Genomic DNA, 17010 nt, shown 5'->3' with positions numbered 1-17010 from the left:
ACATCGAGCATCCACAATTGGTCACAACAATCCAAACCAATCAGCTTTTGTTTGCTAGTCAAATCTCAATTTGTGTCCACACCCAGAGCTTTGCTATCTCCTTTTGCAAAGCAACAATGACGACCTCCTACATAAAAGCACAATTTCTTCCTCAGTTTCTTTTTGTAAAACAGCCCTTTTCTCAGTTCAGTCCACAATCAAAAATAAAGTTAAATAAAAAGATATAGTCTTTACAGCCTCAAAAGTGGAGTTGTACATAATTGTCAACAATCTCAATAACCTGATATTTCACCTGACATCAGTAAACAATTTTTATAATCCTGAACAACCCTGATCCATTAACTGTGGTGATGTTGGAAAGCAAAAACATCAATTGATGCTCAAGGCCAGTGATCTCTGCCTGCATGATGGTAAATCTTCCTCTTTTTCTGTTGATAAGTTTTGTCCACTTTCCTGATTCGTGCCTAGAAAATGCTAGAAATCATCCAAGTGCTTTTGAAAGCCTCATACTGTGCGGGTAGTGTCTTGGCAATTCCACTTTGTGCATGGAAAATGATACCTTGCCTTCAATTGGTCCAGCTACAACACCAACTATGTTTTATACACAAAATGCAAGACAAATTCAGCCCACCCAATTACTGCCCTACCTTGATCATCAGAAAAGTGATGGAAGTGGTCATCAACAATGCTATCAAGCAGCACTTGTTCAGTAATGTACAAAAGCAGTTAATAAGCCGAAAAGTGAATAAGTCCCCTAAACCTGAAGGGACGCATCCTAGGATATTTTGCATCAGTATTTACTGTGGAAAAGGATATGGAAGATGTAGACTGTAGGGAAATAGATGGTGACAACTTGCAAAATGTCCAGATTACACAAGAGGAAGTGCTGGATGTCTTGAAACAGTTAAAAGTGGATAAATCCCCAGGACCTGATCAAGTGTACCTGAGAACACTGTGGTAAACTAGAGAAGCAGTTGCTGGGCCTCTTGCTGAGATATTTGTATCATCGGTAGTCACAGATAAGGTGCTGGAAGACTGGATGTTGGCAAACGTGGTGCCACTGTTTAAGAAGGGCGGTAAAGACAAGCCAGGGAACAATAGACCAGTGAGCCTGACCTCCGTGGTAGGCAAGTTGTTGGAGGGAATCCTGAGGAACAGGATGTACATGTATTTGGAAAGGTAAGGACTGATTAGGGATAGTTAACATAGCTTTGTGCGTGGGAAATTATGTCTCTCAAACTTGATTGAGTTTTTTGAAGAAGTAACAAAGAAGATTGATGAGGTCAGAGAAGTAGATGTGATCCATATGGACTTCAGTAAGGCATTCGACAAGTTCCCCATGGGAGACTGATTAGCAAGATTAGATCTCATGGAATTACAGGGAGAACTAGCCATTTGGATACAGAACTGGCTTAAAGGTAGAAGACAGAGGGTGGTGGTGGAGGGTTGTTTTTCAGGCTGGAGGCCTGTGACCAGTATCAGTGCTGGGTCCTCAGCTTTTTGTCATTTACATAAATGATTTGGATGTGAGCAAAAGAGGTACAGTTAGTAAGTTTGCAGATGACACCAAAATTGGAGGTGTAGTGGACAGCGAAGAGGGTTACCTCAGATTACAACAGGATCTGGACCAGATGGGCCAATGGGCTGAGAAGTGGCAGATGGAGTTTAATTCAGATAAATGCGAGGTGCTGCATTTTGGGAAAGCAAATCTTAGCAGGACATTAACACTTAATGGTAAGGTTCTAGGGAGTGTTGCTAAACAAAGAGACCTTGGAGTGCAGGCTCATAGCTTCTTGAAAGTGGAGTCGCAGGTAGACAGGATAGTGAAGAAGGCGTTTGGTATGCTTTCCTTTATTAGTCAGAGTATTGAGTACAGGAGTTGGAAGTTCATGTTGCGGCTGTACAGGACATTGGTTAGGCCACTGTTGGAATATTGCATGCAATTCTGGTCTCCTTCCTATCGGAATGATGTTGTGAAACTTGAAAGGGTTCAGAAAAGATTTATAAGGATGTTGCCAGGGTTGTAGGATCTGAGCCATAGGGAGAGGCTGAACAGGCTGGGCCTGTTTTCCCTGGAACGTTGGAGACTGAGGGGTGACGTTATAGAGGTTTACAAAATTATGAGGGGAATAGATAAGATAAATAGACAAAGTCTTTTCCCTGGGGTCGGGGAGTCCAGAACTAGAGGGCATAGGTTTAGGGTGAGAGGGGAAAGATCTAAAAGATACCTAAGGGCAACTTTTTCACGCAGAGGGTGATACGTGTATGGAATGAGCTGCCAGAGGATGTGGTGGAGGCTGGTACAATTGCAACATTTAAGAGGCATTTGGATGGGTATATGAATATGAAGGGTTTGGAGGGATATGGGCCGGGCGCTGGCAGGTGGGACTAGATTGGGTTAGGATATCTGGTCAGCATGGACGGGTTTGACCAAAGGGTCTGTTTCCATGCTGTACATCTCTATGACTCTATATGAAAATAAAAGTAGATATAGAGAAAATAGGAGCACTGATAGTAATATACAAAGCATCCTTAAATTCTGGAAAACTGCCAATGTATGACCCTATTCAAAATGAGGAGGGAGACAAAAACCAATAACTATATACCACTTAGCTGAATATGTGTCATTGGGAAAATGTTGAGTCTATTATAAAGGATGTAATAGCAGTGCATTTAGAAATATACAATATAACAATGAGGAGTCAGCATGGCTTCATGAAGATCAAATCATGTCTGACAAACTTATTTGATTTCATTTAAGTGGTATGAAGCAAGGTAGATAAAACTGAACAAATATTTATAATACATTTAGATTCTCAAAAGGCATTCAATGACATATTGCACATAAGGCTACTTAATAAGAAATAGCCTGTTGTGTTGACAGTAGCATATTAACATGGATAGAGGAATGGCTAACAATAGGAGACAGAGAATTAGGATAGGAGGACATTTTCAGAATGACAACTTGTAACAAGGCGATTACCATTAGGATCTATACTGGGGCCACAATTATTTACATTGGGGAACATTAACGTAAGGGATTGATGATAGATAGGAATTGCAAACACTTAAGGACTGCTTGGAGAAACTCAATAATTGTTCATTTCTGTTTGGAAAAAAATTAAAATGAAAAGGTGACTATAACTCATGAGGGGAATTAGGAAGGGCATTTGATCCAAGAAAGGGGCATATGTATTAACTAAAAAAAGCAGAAGACTTGGGCCAGCACCTATTGCCTCAGGTGCCCTTGAAAAGACGTTTTTGAACCATACAGTAAATTTGGTGTAGATACACCTCTAGTGCTCCTTAAAGGATTTGCAGCATTTTTACTCCGTGACACTGAAGAATGGCAAAATCAGTAAAGTGAATGCCTTAGAGAGGAATGTGAAGGTAATGATGTTCTTAACTACTCACTGCTCTCATTGTTCTCATGGGCACTGGTTGAGAGTTTGGGAGGTGCTGTCTAATGAGCCTTGGTGAATTTCTGCCATGCATCTTGTAGATTACATACACCACTGCTACTAAGAATTAGTGTGAAGGGATTGAATATTTGTAGGTGTGATGTCAATCCACACAGCTATGTCAAGTTTCTTGAGCATTGTTGGAGTTTGACTTATCCTTGTCAATGGTGACTTTTGGCGAGTTTCTCTCTGCAGGATTCTTAGTCTCTGACCGACTCTCACAGCCTCTGTATTTATACAGATAGTCCAGTTCAGTTTCTGGTCAAAAGTAATGCTCAGAACATTCAGCAATGATAATGCCATTGAATGGTGAGGGGTGAGGCTAGATTCTCTCTTGCTAGAGGTGGTCACTGCCTGTCATTTATATGGTATGAATGCGATTTGCCATTCGTGAGCCCAAACCTGGATGTTGTCCAGGTGTTGCTGCATTTGGACATGGACTGCTTCAGTATCACAATGAATGGTACTGCACATGCAATCACTGGCAAATTTCTACACTTCAGATCTCATGATGAAGGGAAGGTCATTGATAAAGCATTTAGAGATGACTGGTCGAGGATACTACTCTGAGTAACTCCTGCAGAAATGACTTAAAGCTGAAGAAATGGACCAATAACTATAACCAATTTTATTGTACCAGTATGACTTCAACCAGTAGAGAGTTGATTCCCGTTGTTCCACTGACTCCAGTTTTGTTGGGTTGCTTGGTACCACTCTTGGTCAAATGCAGCCTTGATGTCAAGGGCAGTCAATCTCACCTGGCCTCTGGAGGTCAGCTGTTTGGTCTCTGATTGAACCAAGGCTGTATTGAGGGCAGGAGCTGACTGGCTGTGGAAAACTGAGCATCAATGAGCAAATTATTGCTTAGCATGTGCTGCTTGATAGAATTGCTGGCGATCCCATCCATCACATTCCTGATTGAGAGAAGACTAGTGGGATGATAACTGGCTAGGTTAAGTTAGATTTGCTCTTTTTTATTGTGCAACATTCTAGATTGTCAGGAATTGCTGCCTACATAGAACATCTATCACAATGTTTCAGGTCCACTCAATGTTTTACTGGAGAAATTTGTGGAATATATATGATGTTAAATAAAGGGTTGACTACAGAGTTACTGAGTGAGAATAATGTCTCCAAATTGCAGCATGCAGATGAAGGAGAGCTGGAAACTTTGATTAAACCTTTGGATGCATTCAGGATTAACCCTTTGAAGTTGGCCAGAAATGTTGCAGATGCTCTGACTGTGACTTCATTGGGTTCAGTATGAAATCACAGAAAGGCAATCCTAAGGTGATTTTAGATAAATTAATTGATTATCTTTGGTATGGTGATACAGAGCTGGAATTAGTTATACCACCCCAAGGTTAAGTAGCTCCAGATTGATGGAATCACATAGAATTACTAAATGCTGAACTATCTGAAGGCAAACTATTAGTAGGTTATTTAAATCTTGAGGTTTGATTAGCAATAATCTCAGACGTTAATGGGGTTTTGATAAAATCCATACTTTATTAATACTGCTAATTAAACTGATAGATTCATATTCTGCATCAACCTAATGAAGTTTCTTTCAAAGAACTACAAATATTTGAGAGAAGAGCATAAAGTTCGAAAGAAGGGTGAGTAAGGACAAAGAGTGGGTGAGCGAGGAGGAAGGCAGAAAGGGTGACGACAAAGCAGAAAGAACTGTATCAAGAATGGGTAGGTGGTGAATTAAGAAAGGGGCAAGGGAAAAGAATAAATTTATATTTTCAGTCCTTCAATTACTACTTAGTTGCAGATATAAATCATAGCAATAACCAGTATTTTTATTTGGTGCTGACACATCACATTAGGTAATTACCCATTGTTGCAATTTACATCAATATTACATTCTCAGTGGTATCAGGAGTAAGTTAGTTCAGTTGGCTGGAAGTGGTTTGCAGTACATAATGACACCAGCCAAATGGATTCAAATGTCACACCAGTTGAAGTCACTGTCCTTCTGAACCTTGTCACTCACCTGAGGCATGGTGATCCTCAGATTAAATTTATCACCAGTCACCTCTCTCTATGAAAGAATGGTCCTCTGAGACTAAGGCAACTTTATCTTTGTCTAGATCTTTTATCTACTAGTTCACTACCTTCAGAAGCCTGACAGCAGTAACCATTTCTAGTAGAATATAGATACCAATTGTACTACATATTTACATTTACGATTCAAGATCACAAATTGGCTTTGGGGTGTGTTTTAAATATCTTCATATTGAGAATATCAGTATTTTTAGGATGTATACCAATCTGAGATTTGGTGTCCTCAATGCTGTGGGCACAAATGTAAATATCACAATGGACTAAATTATAAAGGGCAAGATATAATGTCATCAAATAATGCAAAATATTCAGAAACACTGCAGTCTGCTCTTTTGTTTCAGAAGCACTTACCTTGAGGAATAACTGTTCTTGAAACCAGGTCCAATGTTATATGAAATATTCATTTGTCCTTTCCATTCATCTGGGGCTGAAATTCCTCCCATGTTACTGTTGAAGACCATGAGCAATTACATTAAAAGAAAATAAGAGTGAAATTCCTTTTGCAACTACAAGACCCTAAGAACACAAGAAATAGGATCAGTAGGAGGCCATTCAGCATCTCAAGCCTGCTCTGCAACTGAATAGGATCATGGCTGATCCAACATTCCTCATGTCCACTTTTCTGCCCTTTCCCTGCAACTGTTGCTTTCCCCTATTGATCAAAAATCATCTTCGCCTTCAAATGCAATGACTCTGCATCCTTAGCTCTCTGTGGCAAGGAGTTCCAAAGAGTCAGAACCCTTTGAGAGAAGAAATTCCTCCTCCTCTTAGTCTTATATTTGAATAATCTATTGATTGAAGCAAATCCAGCGACACCATGTGGAATCACAGATTAGTGTGACACAGAGGAGGCAATTTAGTCCATTGAGTCTGTGCTGGCTCTTCAAAAGATAATTCATTTCGGTCCATTGTCCATCTATTTTTCCATATCCCTGACAGTTGTTCCCATTTAAGTGTTTATTCGGTTCCCTTTAGAAGGCTACGATGGATATGTATCCAACACACACAATTATGCAAAAAATATTTATTATCTTGTTCTTTTACTATTCTTGTTAAACTGGAGTCTTTTTATTGTTGATCCTTTAACATTGTCACTTAATATATCTCAATCCTTCTCTTTCATTTAATTATAATCCCTGTTGCCCGAAGCCATTCCAGTAAAATACTTCTGCATCCTTTCCAGAAGCTTTTGTACTCTTTGAAAAAGTGTGGTGCACTTTATCCATACAGTATGTCAGCTGGGGTTAAGCTACTGTTTTATGTAGGTTTAACAAAACTTCCTGGGTTTTTTTTAAAACTGTATGCTCTTTCATGATCAAACTCAGGATCCATATCATTTTAACTGTTTTGTTTGCCTGTTTTGCCACTATCAAAGATTTCTGCATAAACACCTCCAGGTTTCTCCGCTCATGCTCTTGATTTCAATTTGCACCTTTTAGTTTAGTGTCAATGCTGCTCCTGCCCACTTTAATCCCTGGGCTTCAATTTTTCCAACAAATCTTAAATCTGATTTTTTATTAATAATTTTCTGAAAGTACAAATACACAAAAACAACTGCATTACCTCATTTTCCCTTTCTGTTCAGCCCTTTGAGGCCACTCCATTTGTTAAACTGATCAGACTTCAACTACAGGTTTTTCTTTCTCTCCTCTTTTTTAAACAAAGTGTAATATTTGCAACACCCCAGTCCTGTGGCACCATTTCTGTATTAGCCATAGTCCACAAAAAAACTACAAGCATCTCTCTCTGTTAGACAGTGGTTTAAGACAAGTGGCTTATATGTTGAAGGCATCATTCCACATCAAGTATGGAGCAAGACAAGTAGGCAGACCTCCATCAGCTACCACAGCAGGTACAATGATTTAGCCATTTTTATTCAGTCAGATGTTATGAACATTGCTGGTTGTGTCAGCATTTATTGCCCATCCCAGAACCTTTGAGATGATGATGGTGAATTGCCTTCTTGATTTGGTATAGATATATCCAGAATGTTGATAGGGAGTGCTAAAATTTTGACCCAGCAGTACTGAAGGAATGCTAGTATATTTCCATGTTAGGATTGTGTGTGACTTGGAGGGGCATTTGCATGTGGTAGTATTCCCATTTATCTTTTGCCCTTGCTGTTATAGATGCCTGTGGGTTTGGAAGGGGCCATTGGCATTATTCTGTAGCACACCCTTGCTATCTAACCAACTGAACCAACTGGCCCCATCCTCTGTATCTAAGGGGGATTGCAACATGGTGGCCACCTCCTCTGAAGGTTCTAAATTTACTTCCCTCACTCGAATCCAACCAATCCAGCCTGGTGGTTTCACCAGTATGGTTCTGTTTGTATTTCTAGTGATTCCCTTTATCAACTGCTATATCATCCAGAATTCTAACAACATCATTGTTTACTGCAGCTTTTGTAAAGTTAATTTCCTTGTTAAACAGTGATGCAAAACAATGATAAAATACATTAGTGGTATGCTTACTGCTTCTACAGATAGATTTTGGTTTCCAGTCACCCTTTGTTTTTCTGACAATTCTTCTACTTTTAATGTGCTTGTAGACGAAGTTTGCATCTCTATTTTTGTTAACTATGAGTCTATTCTTGTACTTGTCTTTGGTTCTGTTATTTCTCTATACTTCTATATTAGGCCTTAAATTCTCTTTTGTATGTTCAAGTTGACCTTTGTCATAAAGATCTTATCTGCAGCATTCCACTCTAACATCAGCAATTTCAGGCTTTGGAAACCCTCTCTGTCATATATATGATGTGGAGGTGCTGGTGTTGGGCTGAAGGACAAAATTAAAAATCACACAACACTAGGTTATAGTCCAACAGGTTTATTCAAAATGGCAAGCTTTCAAAGCCCCCGCTCCTTTCTCAGAAAGGAACTGGGGCGCTGAAAGCCTACAGTTTCAAATAAACTTGTTGGACTATAACCCGGTGTCGTGTGATTTTTGACTTTGTCATATATATGACATTTTTCATGATTTCAAGATGTCTTAAAATGTTTCAATCGTCATAATAATCACTGTGTAAAAAATTCAATTCACAGTTTGCATTCAATAAGCCAGTGCTGGTTTGAATACAATACTCTTCAAATTTACATTTAAAATATTGTTAAAGCCAGGATTTCATGGGCTTGGAGGCAGTAAAACTGACAAAGTGCTGTGAGAAAGGAGGGGTATGAGTGATGGACACCTTCTTGTCACTATCCAGTTATGCTAGTGGCCAGGAAAGGTGGCAGATGACCTTCCCACCCAGAGACCAATTGACAATCTCGTACAAGGAGGCTGCTTTCCAGCAGGCCCCATCGGGTGCAAGTCCTGAACAGGCAGTCTTTAGCTTATGTAAGCACACCCCCACCACCACCAGATGACAATGCAACATCAACACCACCTGCCCTAAGAAACCCATAACCCCTCCCCAACCTCTGGGCATTGGCTACCACTAACAATGCCACTGCTTTGCTATTAACTCCAAGTGGTCTAGCAGCATCTGGGCAATGAGGAGGGTGTTAACCACCATCTTTAATTTAATGCCAACAAAACAGATTGGCTATAATGGGCAAAATGCAGCCATGGGTTCTGCTGCTAATAACTGTGGATTGTCCATAGCTTTGGCTGAGTGACAGACTCTTGCAATTTTCAATATATCTTTGCATCTGCAGAACCAAAGTCTTATGAATTTTTAATATTGAATATAGCAAGTTAAGAAAAACTACAGAACAAACAAATATTTTTATGTCTTTAAAGTATTCCTCAAGTTGGCAATCCTGTTGAATCCATGGATTTTGATGCAGTATCTGATCAACAGCATCACAAGTTTATGGGAAATAGTGAAGTACAATACAAAGAAACTGTGCAAGTGTTCTTTTTTCTGGAGATAAACACATTTATAAATTTAAAATAAAGAACTACAAATGATAGAGATCCAAAACAAAAATCAAAATTTGAGTGGATTTGACAGTTTCTGTGAAGAAGGGTCATATTTGTATCTTAAGTTTCAGAGGAAGACGCAAGCAAGTTCCAAATGGCATACAAGTGTGGTGATGCCATGATTACCTTATGGGGCTGGTGTTGAGCAGGACAGCATAATAATCCAAAGTCCATGAGTTGAAATGAAATTGAACTTGGTTTAAACCAAATTCCTATGCATTTACAGACAACTTACCGTAGTAATACCTCTGCATCGTTATAGCCGATTGGATGAACTGGAATTTTTGGAAGGCCAATACCTTCATCCAATCTAAATGCATATTCTAAAAACAAGAATGGAAAATGAGGTATATTACAAAAACATTTTCTCTGGTAAAATCTGGTCAATACCATGCTAATTTTGAGTAAGTTGTATGCAGTAAATATTCTTAGGAACTGGTATGAAGCATTCATGTGAAATAATATAACCAATGTTAATGTTGTACTCTGTCACTGGACTGTATCTTCTAATGCTGATCAAGACACTTCATTACCTACATATTATTAAGTTAAAAATCTTCTTAATGATCATACAATTACCATGCTGAATAGGCATCTACAAGAATGCAAGGCTGTTGAAAATTTTCAAGGGAGACTTTTTTAAAAAATGCTTTGTCTGGATATATCTTAATCTAAAACCACAGATTTTCATCATCATCAATTTTTTTGCCTTAGGATACACTTCAGAATGAGCCAATAAAATGATTAAGAAATGTTTTACCAATGTTCATTAGCATATTCAGAATAATCTTTGCACTATTTTGCTATGTATTATATGCAACACAAATTCAATGTTCCCATACAATAACTAGATTTACCACCATGTATATCATACATGTCCCGATTTCCTTTGAAAGTTACTATTCAATCCAACTCCACCACCATTTCAGGCAAAGCATTCCAACTGTTACAGAATGCCACACAACAAAAAAACTCTCTTCAGACTTCTTGACAAGTTACACCAGTGTACTCTGGTTCCCAAACAATTTCTTTCTAACTATGACAAAACAACATGATTTTGAACATCTTTATTAAATCTCACCTTAATTTTCATTGGTCCAAAGGCAGCATCTCTAGTTTCTCAAATCTAATCAATTAACTGTAACCCCTTATCCCCGTTAACATTCAACCACATTTTCTCTCCAATCTCTCCAAGACTTTGACAGCCTTCCAAAAATATGAAACCTCAAATTGAACATAATATTCAAACCAAGGGCTATCAAGTAATCTACAGAAGGATTTGCATAACTTTTTGTTTTTACACTCCATGCCTCTGTTTATAAAGCTATGGAACTTTTTTGTTTGGACTTCCTTTAAATCAAGTTGGCATGCCCTTTCAAAGAGCTGTATATGTACAACTGTAGATCTACCCCTGGTTCTTAACAGTCTTCAGAAATATTTAATCTACTGTCTTTTCTCAAAAATAGTATAAAACCTAAAAATCAGGCAGACCATCAGGCATTGAATTAGAAACAAGGTACACCTTGACTAATCAGTCCTGAAAAACCAAGTATCTAGGAACCATCTAGAAAACTGGAAAGCTGTCCCACAAACCATTTAAGCTACAGCCAAACATTGTCATACTCATTGACAGTTACGAATGATTCGATGTCCTCAACATTTTTCCTGAGTATGCTTCATTTTCACCAGCTGAACAGAGTTGGGTCTTGGGAGTCCTCAACATTAGCTTTACATGCAATGAAGTTTCATAACATCAGATCAAAGCTGGGCAATGGAACTATCACGGATTACCAATTCGCACCCTCCTTCAATTAACAAATCTGTAAACCTCCACTTTGAACACTACTTAGTAGAAGCACTGATAGTAATAAGGATCCAGGACACATCTTAGCTGGCAAACTGCAATATCCATCAACAAGAAAAGCTCAAGTGCACTGCTGACTAGGTTGGCCATATCCCAAGGGCACAAACGCCAGACTGGTCCAAGCTGGTAGTGAGAGAATGAATACATGGAGCAACCTACTTGATCTACTGCAGATACTGGAAATCTGAACTATTCCAGCACCTTTCAGTTCTGAAGAGGAGCCATTTTGGACTGTCTCTTCACAGACAATGCCAAGTCTTCTGGGTTTCTCCGGAATTCTGTGTTTTTGTTTTTAATTTAACCGTTTTTTTTTCTAATCAACCTTGTTCAAAAATATTATTGCATGCCTCTGGAGCAGGAGGAACTTGAACCCAGGTCTTTTTGGTCCATCTCTGATTTTATTATTGACCATGACCTCTCAAATTTATCTGTGATAGATAAATAGGTCCATAACAGTAATGGCAGTAGTGACCAACACCCAATGTTTGAGAAAGTGAAGTATTTTCCTCACACGGAAGACACAAAAACTTGTGCAATATGGCACCAGCACAGTTTTAAATTAGATATGTAGGTGTCAGGTAAAGAGAGATTTGGAAATCCATGCAGTAAAAGTCAAGACAAATAAAACAGCATAATGATGTTGATGAGGTAAGAAGACCATGACAAGTAGTAATAGTGATTTTTATGGTAATAATAAAGCAGGTCATAAGGTTCACGCAGGGAATAGTAGGAAAGAAATAAAATTAAGAACTTTATCTGAATGCACAGATTATCAGCAAATCATTGATAAAACTGTGACAGAAATAGAAATACATAGTGTAAATCTAATCTTTATTTCTTAGACATTACGGTTACGATGTGATGAAGGTTGGGAGGTAAACATTTAAGGATATAGGACATTTTGAAAAGGGAAGGATAGCCTTGATTTTTAATGAAGACAAAAGGTCATTAGTGAGAAAGAATCAAGGCTTAGAAGAACATAAAGCAGAGTCAGTATGGGCAGAGATTAGAAATAATGAAAGCATTTTGTAGACTCCCCCCACACCTCCAACAACAGCTATACCCTCATAATTAAACTGTTTCATAGTTTACATTAATATGTTGTTGCACAAAATGATAAAATGCATCTGATAAACAGAAACACCTGAGTAGAAACAAGTATCAACACTGGAATATGTATAGTCCAAACTACAAAGTATTTACTTAATGAAGTCAGAACTTTGAACATGTTTGAACATTGGGGACCTATTTTTCACTTCCTGATAGGAACAAGGAGTCTATAGTTAGTTCAACAAGGTGTTTATATTATTAATCTAGTTCCCAGATGATAGAAGCTAAACACACACTGATAGATAAATAAGTTTCTTAAAAGAACCAATAAATCTTATTTTTAAAATGTGCCCCCTCATTCTAGAACCCTTACCCAGGAGAAACACCTTACCTGCATTTACTGTGCCTATCCTTTTACATATTTTGTCAGTTTCAAGTAGATCATTATCATTCTTCAAAGCTCCAGAGAATACAGACCTTTTCTCCTTTCATAGGACAGTCCCACTGTCATATAACATTATTGCAAGCTCTGTTTTCTCTTAATATCTTTCTTGACTTTTGAGACCAAAATTGCACACAATACTGCATATGTGGTTTAGTCAAGACCAATACAATGGAAACAAAAATCACTAATCCTTTTCCAACAAAGGCTGACATTCCATTAACATTGCTATAGCTTGCTGCTCCTACATATTAGCCTTTAGTGACTTTGTGATAGGTCACCAAAAGTCCCTTTGTACACTTACACTTTCTAACCTCTCACCATTTATTAAATACTTGGCACATTTGTTCCTCCTACCAAAGTGGATTACCTCATGTTTTTCCAAACTATTGCCATGTTTCTGTCCATTCACCAAGCCTGTTCAAATCCTCCTAGTACCTCACATCACAATCCTGTTTCACTTAATATCATCTAAAAATTTGTAAATATTAAACTTGGTCCCCCACATCAAATCATATATACATATTGTGAACAGTTGTGGCCTATCACTAACCTTTGCTATGTCTTCTACTGGGAAAATTGATGCAATGTACCTATTCAGTTCCTAGTTAATTTCTTGGTTCACCATTATTCCTTCTCCAGCCTCAGTTTCTAGTGGTCCAAAATCCACTCTTGCCTCTCTCTTACATTTTAGATATCTTAAAAAATATCTTGCCATGTCTCATAGTTTATCTTCTACCTCGTTGTTTCTTTTGTTGTCCTCTGCAGATTTTTGGAAGGTTTCTTATACTTCTGGCTTCCCACGAACCTTCATCACTCTGTATACTTTTTCTTTTGCTCTTATGCTGTCCCTGGCTTCCCTTGTCAGCTACTGTTACCTCATCCTCCCCTTAGTATGTTTCTTCTTCTTTGAGATGAATTTCTGCTGTGCTTTCTAAATTATCTCCAGATACATCTGCATTGCTACTCTACTGTTTTCCCTGCTAGGCCTCCCTTCAAAGGAACTCTGGCCAGCCCCTCCTGTCATGTCTTTGTAATTCCCTTTAATCGATTGTAATACCTTTCCATCTGATTCCAGTTTCTCCCTCTCAAACTGCAGAATGAATTCTATCATATTACGGTCACAGCCCCTTAGGGTTTCTTTCATCTTAAGCTCACTAATCAAGTCTGCCTCATTACTTATCACCAAATCAAAATCATCTGTTCCCGACAAAGCTCTACCACAAACTGTTCCAAAGAGCCATTCCTTTTCATGTGATTTGCTACCAACCTGCATATTAAAGTCCCCCATGATTATTGTAATAATGTCTTTCTTACATGCCTTTTCTAACTCCTGATTTATTTTCTTCCTCACATCCTGGTTACTGCTAGATTTGATTTCATTCCTTATTAAGAAGGCAGTTCCATTCCCTCACCCAATCTGCCTGTCCTTTCAGTGGGATGTCTATCCTTGTATCCCTTTCCATCCACGTTTCTGTGATACCAACCACATCGTACCTGCCATTTTCAATCTGCACTACAAACTTGTTTACCTTCTGTCATATAGTGCAACACACTATCCTGCACTGACCATCACCCCTTGTGATAGTTGTCCTTTTATCTGTTTGTGCCTGAAGTTAGATTCTTGGCTGTTTCTATCTTCTCTGTCCTATTGCTTGTCATGGAAACTTTAGTAACCTCTGCCTAACCCTCTCTCTCTCTAACCTTTTCTATAATTTTCCATGCAACTGAACAACCACAAACCCACCCCCGAACCCCCACCCCCACATTCAGTTTACAGCTCTAGGTATGTGGTGGGTTACCAAGACTATAGAAATTGGGAAAGTCTGTTGCAGTTGTACAGGACATTGGTGAGGCCGCACTTGGAGTACTGTGATCAGTTTTGGTCATCTTGCTATGAAAAGAGTATCATTAAATTGGAAACAATGCAGAAGAAATTTACAAGAATGTTGCCACGAGTCAAAGGTCTGAGTTATAGGGAGAGGTTGGACAAGCTGGGACTTTTTTCTTTAGAGCGTAGGAGACTGAGAGGGGAATCTTATACTAGTGTGTAAGATCATGAGAGGCATGGATAGGATGAATGCACTCTGTCTTTTTCTCAGGGTTGGGGAATTGAGGACTAGAGGGCATCAGTTTAAGGTTAGCAGTGAAAGAATAAAAGGAAATCTGAGGGGCAACCCTTTTACACAGACAATGGTATGTTTATGGAACGAGCTGCCAGCAGAAGTGGTTGAGGTGGATACATTAACGACCTTTAAAAGTTATTTGGAAAAATATATGGATAGCAAAGATTCAGAAGGATAGGGACCAAGTGCAAGGAAATGGTGTTAGCATGGATTTTGGTCAGCATGGACCAGTTTGGGCCAAAGCGCTTGTCTCCATGCTGTAGGAGACTATGACTCTGGTCTCAGCATGATTCAACTGGAACCAATCTGAAGAAATAATTTCAGAATCAATACAATTTTGAAAGATGATCATCAATGCATTGACTACTTTAGTAAACAGTTCCTTCACACTGTTGGGTCCCAGGGACCTACCAACTTTCAGTCTTTTAATTTCTCCAGTGGAACCTTCCTACTAATACAAATTTCTTTCATTTCAATTCTTTCCAGTCACTTGGATCTCCAATTCTGGAAGATTTCTTCTATCTTCCTCAATGTAAACAGGCATAAATTATCTGAAACAATTAATTGAATTGAAATGTTGACTTAATATGGTGAAGTTCTTGTTTTAAATGTTGTTTGTCTTTGTGAGAGTGAAGTTCCTGAATAAGGATTTTGGAAACTGGACAGTGGAGGGAAATTGGCAAAATGTATTGGTGGGCTACTGTGAAAATTAGTTATGAAAGCATCAGGAAATGGCATGGAAAATTGTTGCCCTATTTCCATGGTAAAATTAATTTACATCTTGATTGGACAGTGTTACAGGAAACTATGAAGTTCTCTCATATTCTGTAGCTATTTGATAAAAGTATTATCAACATATTAAAGGTAAAGATTAGGTTGAAGATGAGTTGATTGAATTTAAACAGTTTGTTTAAATTCTTCCATAAAAATACTGGCAACAATTACAGAATGACTGTGCCCATATTTTCATCTTCCACTATATATAATTAACTTTTCATTTGTTCAAGTCATTCCTCCAGATATCAAGCAAATTACACTGCTTAAAATAATTACATGTAGCAGTTCATTTTGTCTTACTCAAGAATACAGTTGCTTGCTCTAGAACCTACCATTAGCTGGAAAGCCTGGAGTAAGAGGATCTCCAGCTCCATTCAGGTTTAATACATTTCCACGCTGGACACCACTTCCAGGAAGATTCCAGCCATCTGGATAAGGTTTCACCCCTGGTGCACAGTAATCAGCAGGGTCTGAGAAAAAGATGACTCCTTTAGCACCTGCTTTCATTGCATTCTTAACCTAGTGAATAGGAAGAATGATGTATAAAGCTGAAAATCCAAGTTATGCTTAAAAAAAAAACTTTGGTTTATTTGTCCAAACACAGGAACAGTTCACAACATTTAAATAAAAACAAGGAATTAATCTAAAAGAAAGTGCTGCATGTGTCTCTGGTAATTGGTTATGTTGGAGTTCTCTTGCTTTTTGTGAACAGAACACACCTAGGTAATTTTCAACATTGTTTGCTAGATGCCCAGTGTTGTAGTTTTACTAGAAAAGCTTGGCTAAAAATATAAAGTGGAAGCGAAGTGCTCAAGAAACTCAGCAGTTCTTGGAGCATCTTTGGAGGGAGAAACAAAGTTAACATTTTGGCTCCAATATAATTCATCTTCCAACTCTTCTTTCAAGAGACTGGAGAGTGCCCTAGAAGAAAGAAATGAGATATTATTCCTCCAGCTTGAGTTGAGTTTTTAGATTAGATTAGATTACTTACAATGTGGAAACAGGCCCTTCGGCCCAACAAGTCCACACCGCCCCACCGAAGCGCAACCCACCCATACCCCTACATCTACCCCTTACCTAACACTACAGGCAATTTAGCATGGCCAATTCACCTGACCTGCACATCTTTGGAGGAAACCGGAGCACCCGGAGGAAACCCATGCAGACACGGGGAGAATGTGCAAACTCTCACACAGTCAGTCGCCTGAAGCGGGAATTGAACCCGGGTCTCTGGCGCTGTGAGGCAGCAGTGCTAACCACTGTGCCACCGTGCCGCCCACACTGTAGATA

At 38.7% G+C, this 17010-nt stretch overlaps 1 protein-coding gene across 1 annotated transcript in view; it reads right to left on the bottom strand.

The window, feature by feature from the left end:
* Nucleotides 1–17010, bottom strand: part of naalad2 (N-acetylated alpha-linked acidic dipeptidase 2) — a 151807-nt gene that overhangs the window by 87466 nt on the left and 47331 nt on the right. The window contains exons 6-8 of the mRNA XM_072577777.1: nucleotides 16053–16239; nucleotides 9697–9784; nucleotides 5886–5981 (exon numbers count right to left, since the gene is read on the bottom strand). Of these exons, the coding sequence (XP_072433878.1) occupies nucleotides 5886–5981; nucleotides 9697–9784; nucleotides 16053–16239 (371 nt within the window). The remainder of the gene's footprint in view (nucleotides 1–5885; nucleotides 5982–9696; nucleotides 9785–16052; nucleotides 16240–17010) is intronic.

Source organism: Chiloscyllium punctatum, chromosome 9 (assembly GCF_047496795.1).
Source record: "Chiloscyllium punctatum isolate Juve2018m chromosome 9, sChiPun1.3, whole genome shotgun sequence".
NCBI lineage: Eukaryota > Metazoa > Chordata > Chondrichthyes > Orectolobiformes > Hemiscylliidae > Chiloscyllium > Chiloscyllium punctatum.
Note: the sequence above shows the minus strand (reverse complement) of the source record. Positions and strands in the feature narration are given on the sequence as shown.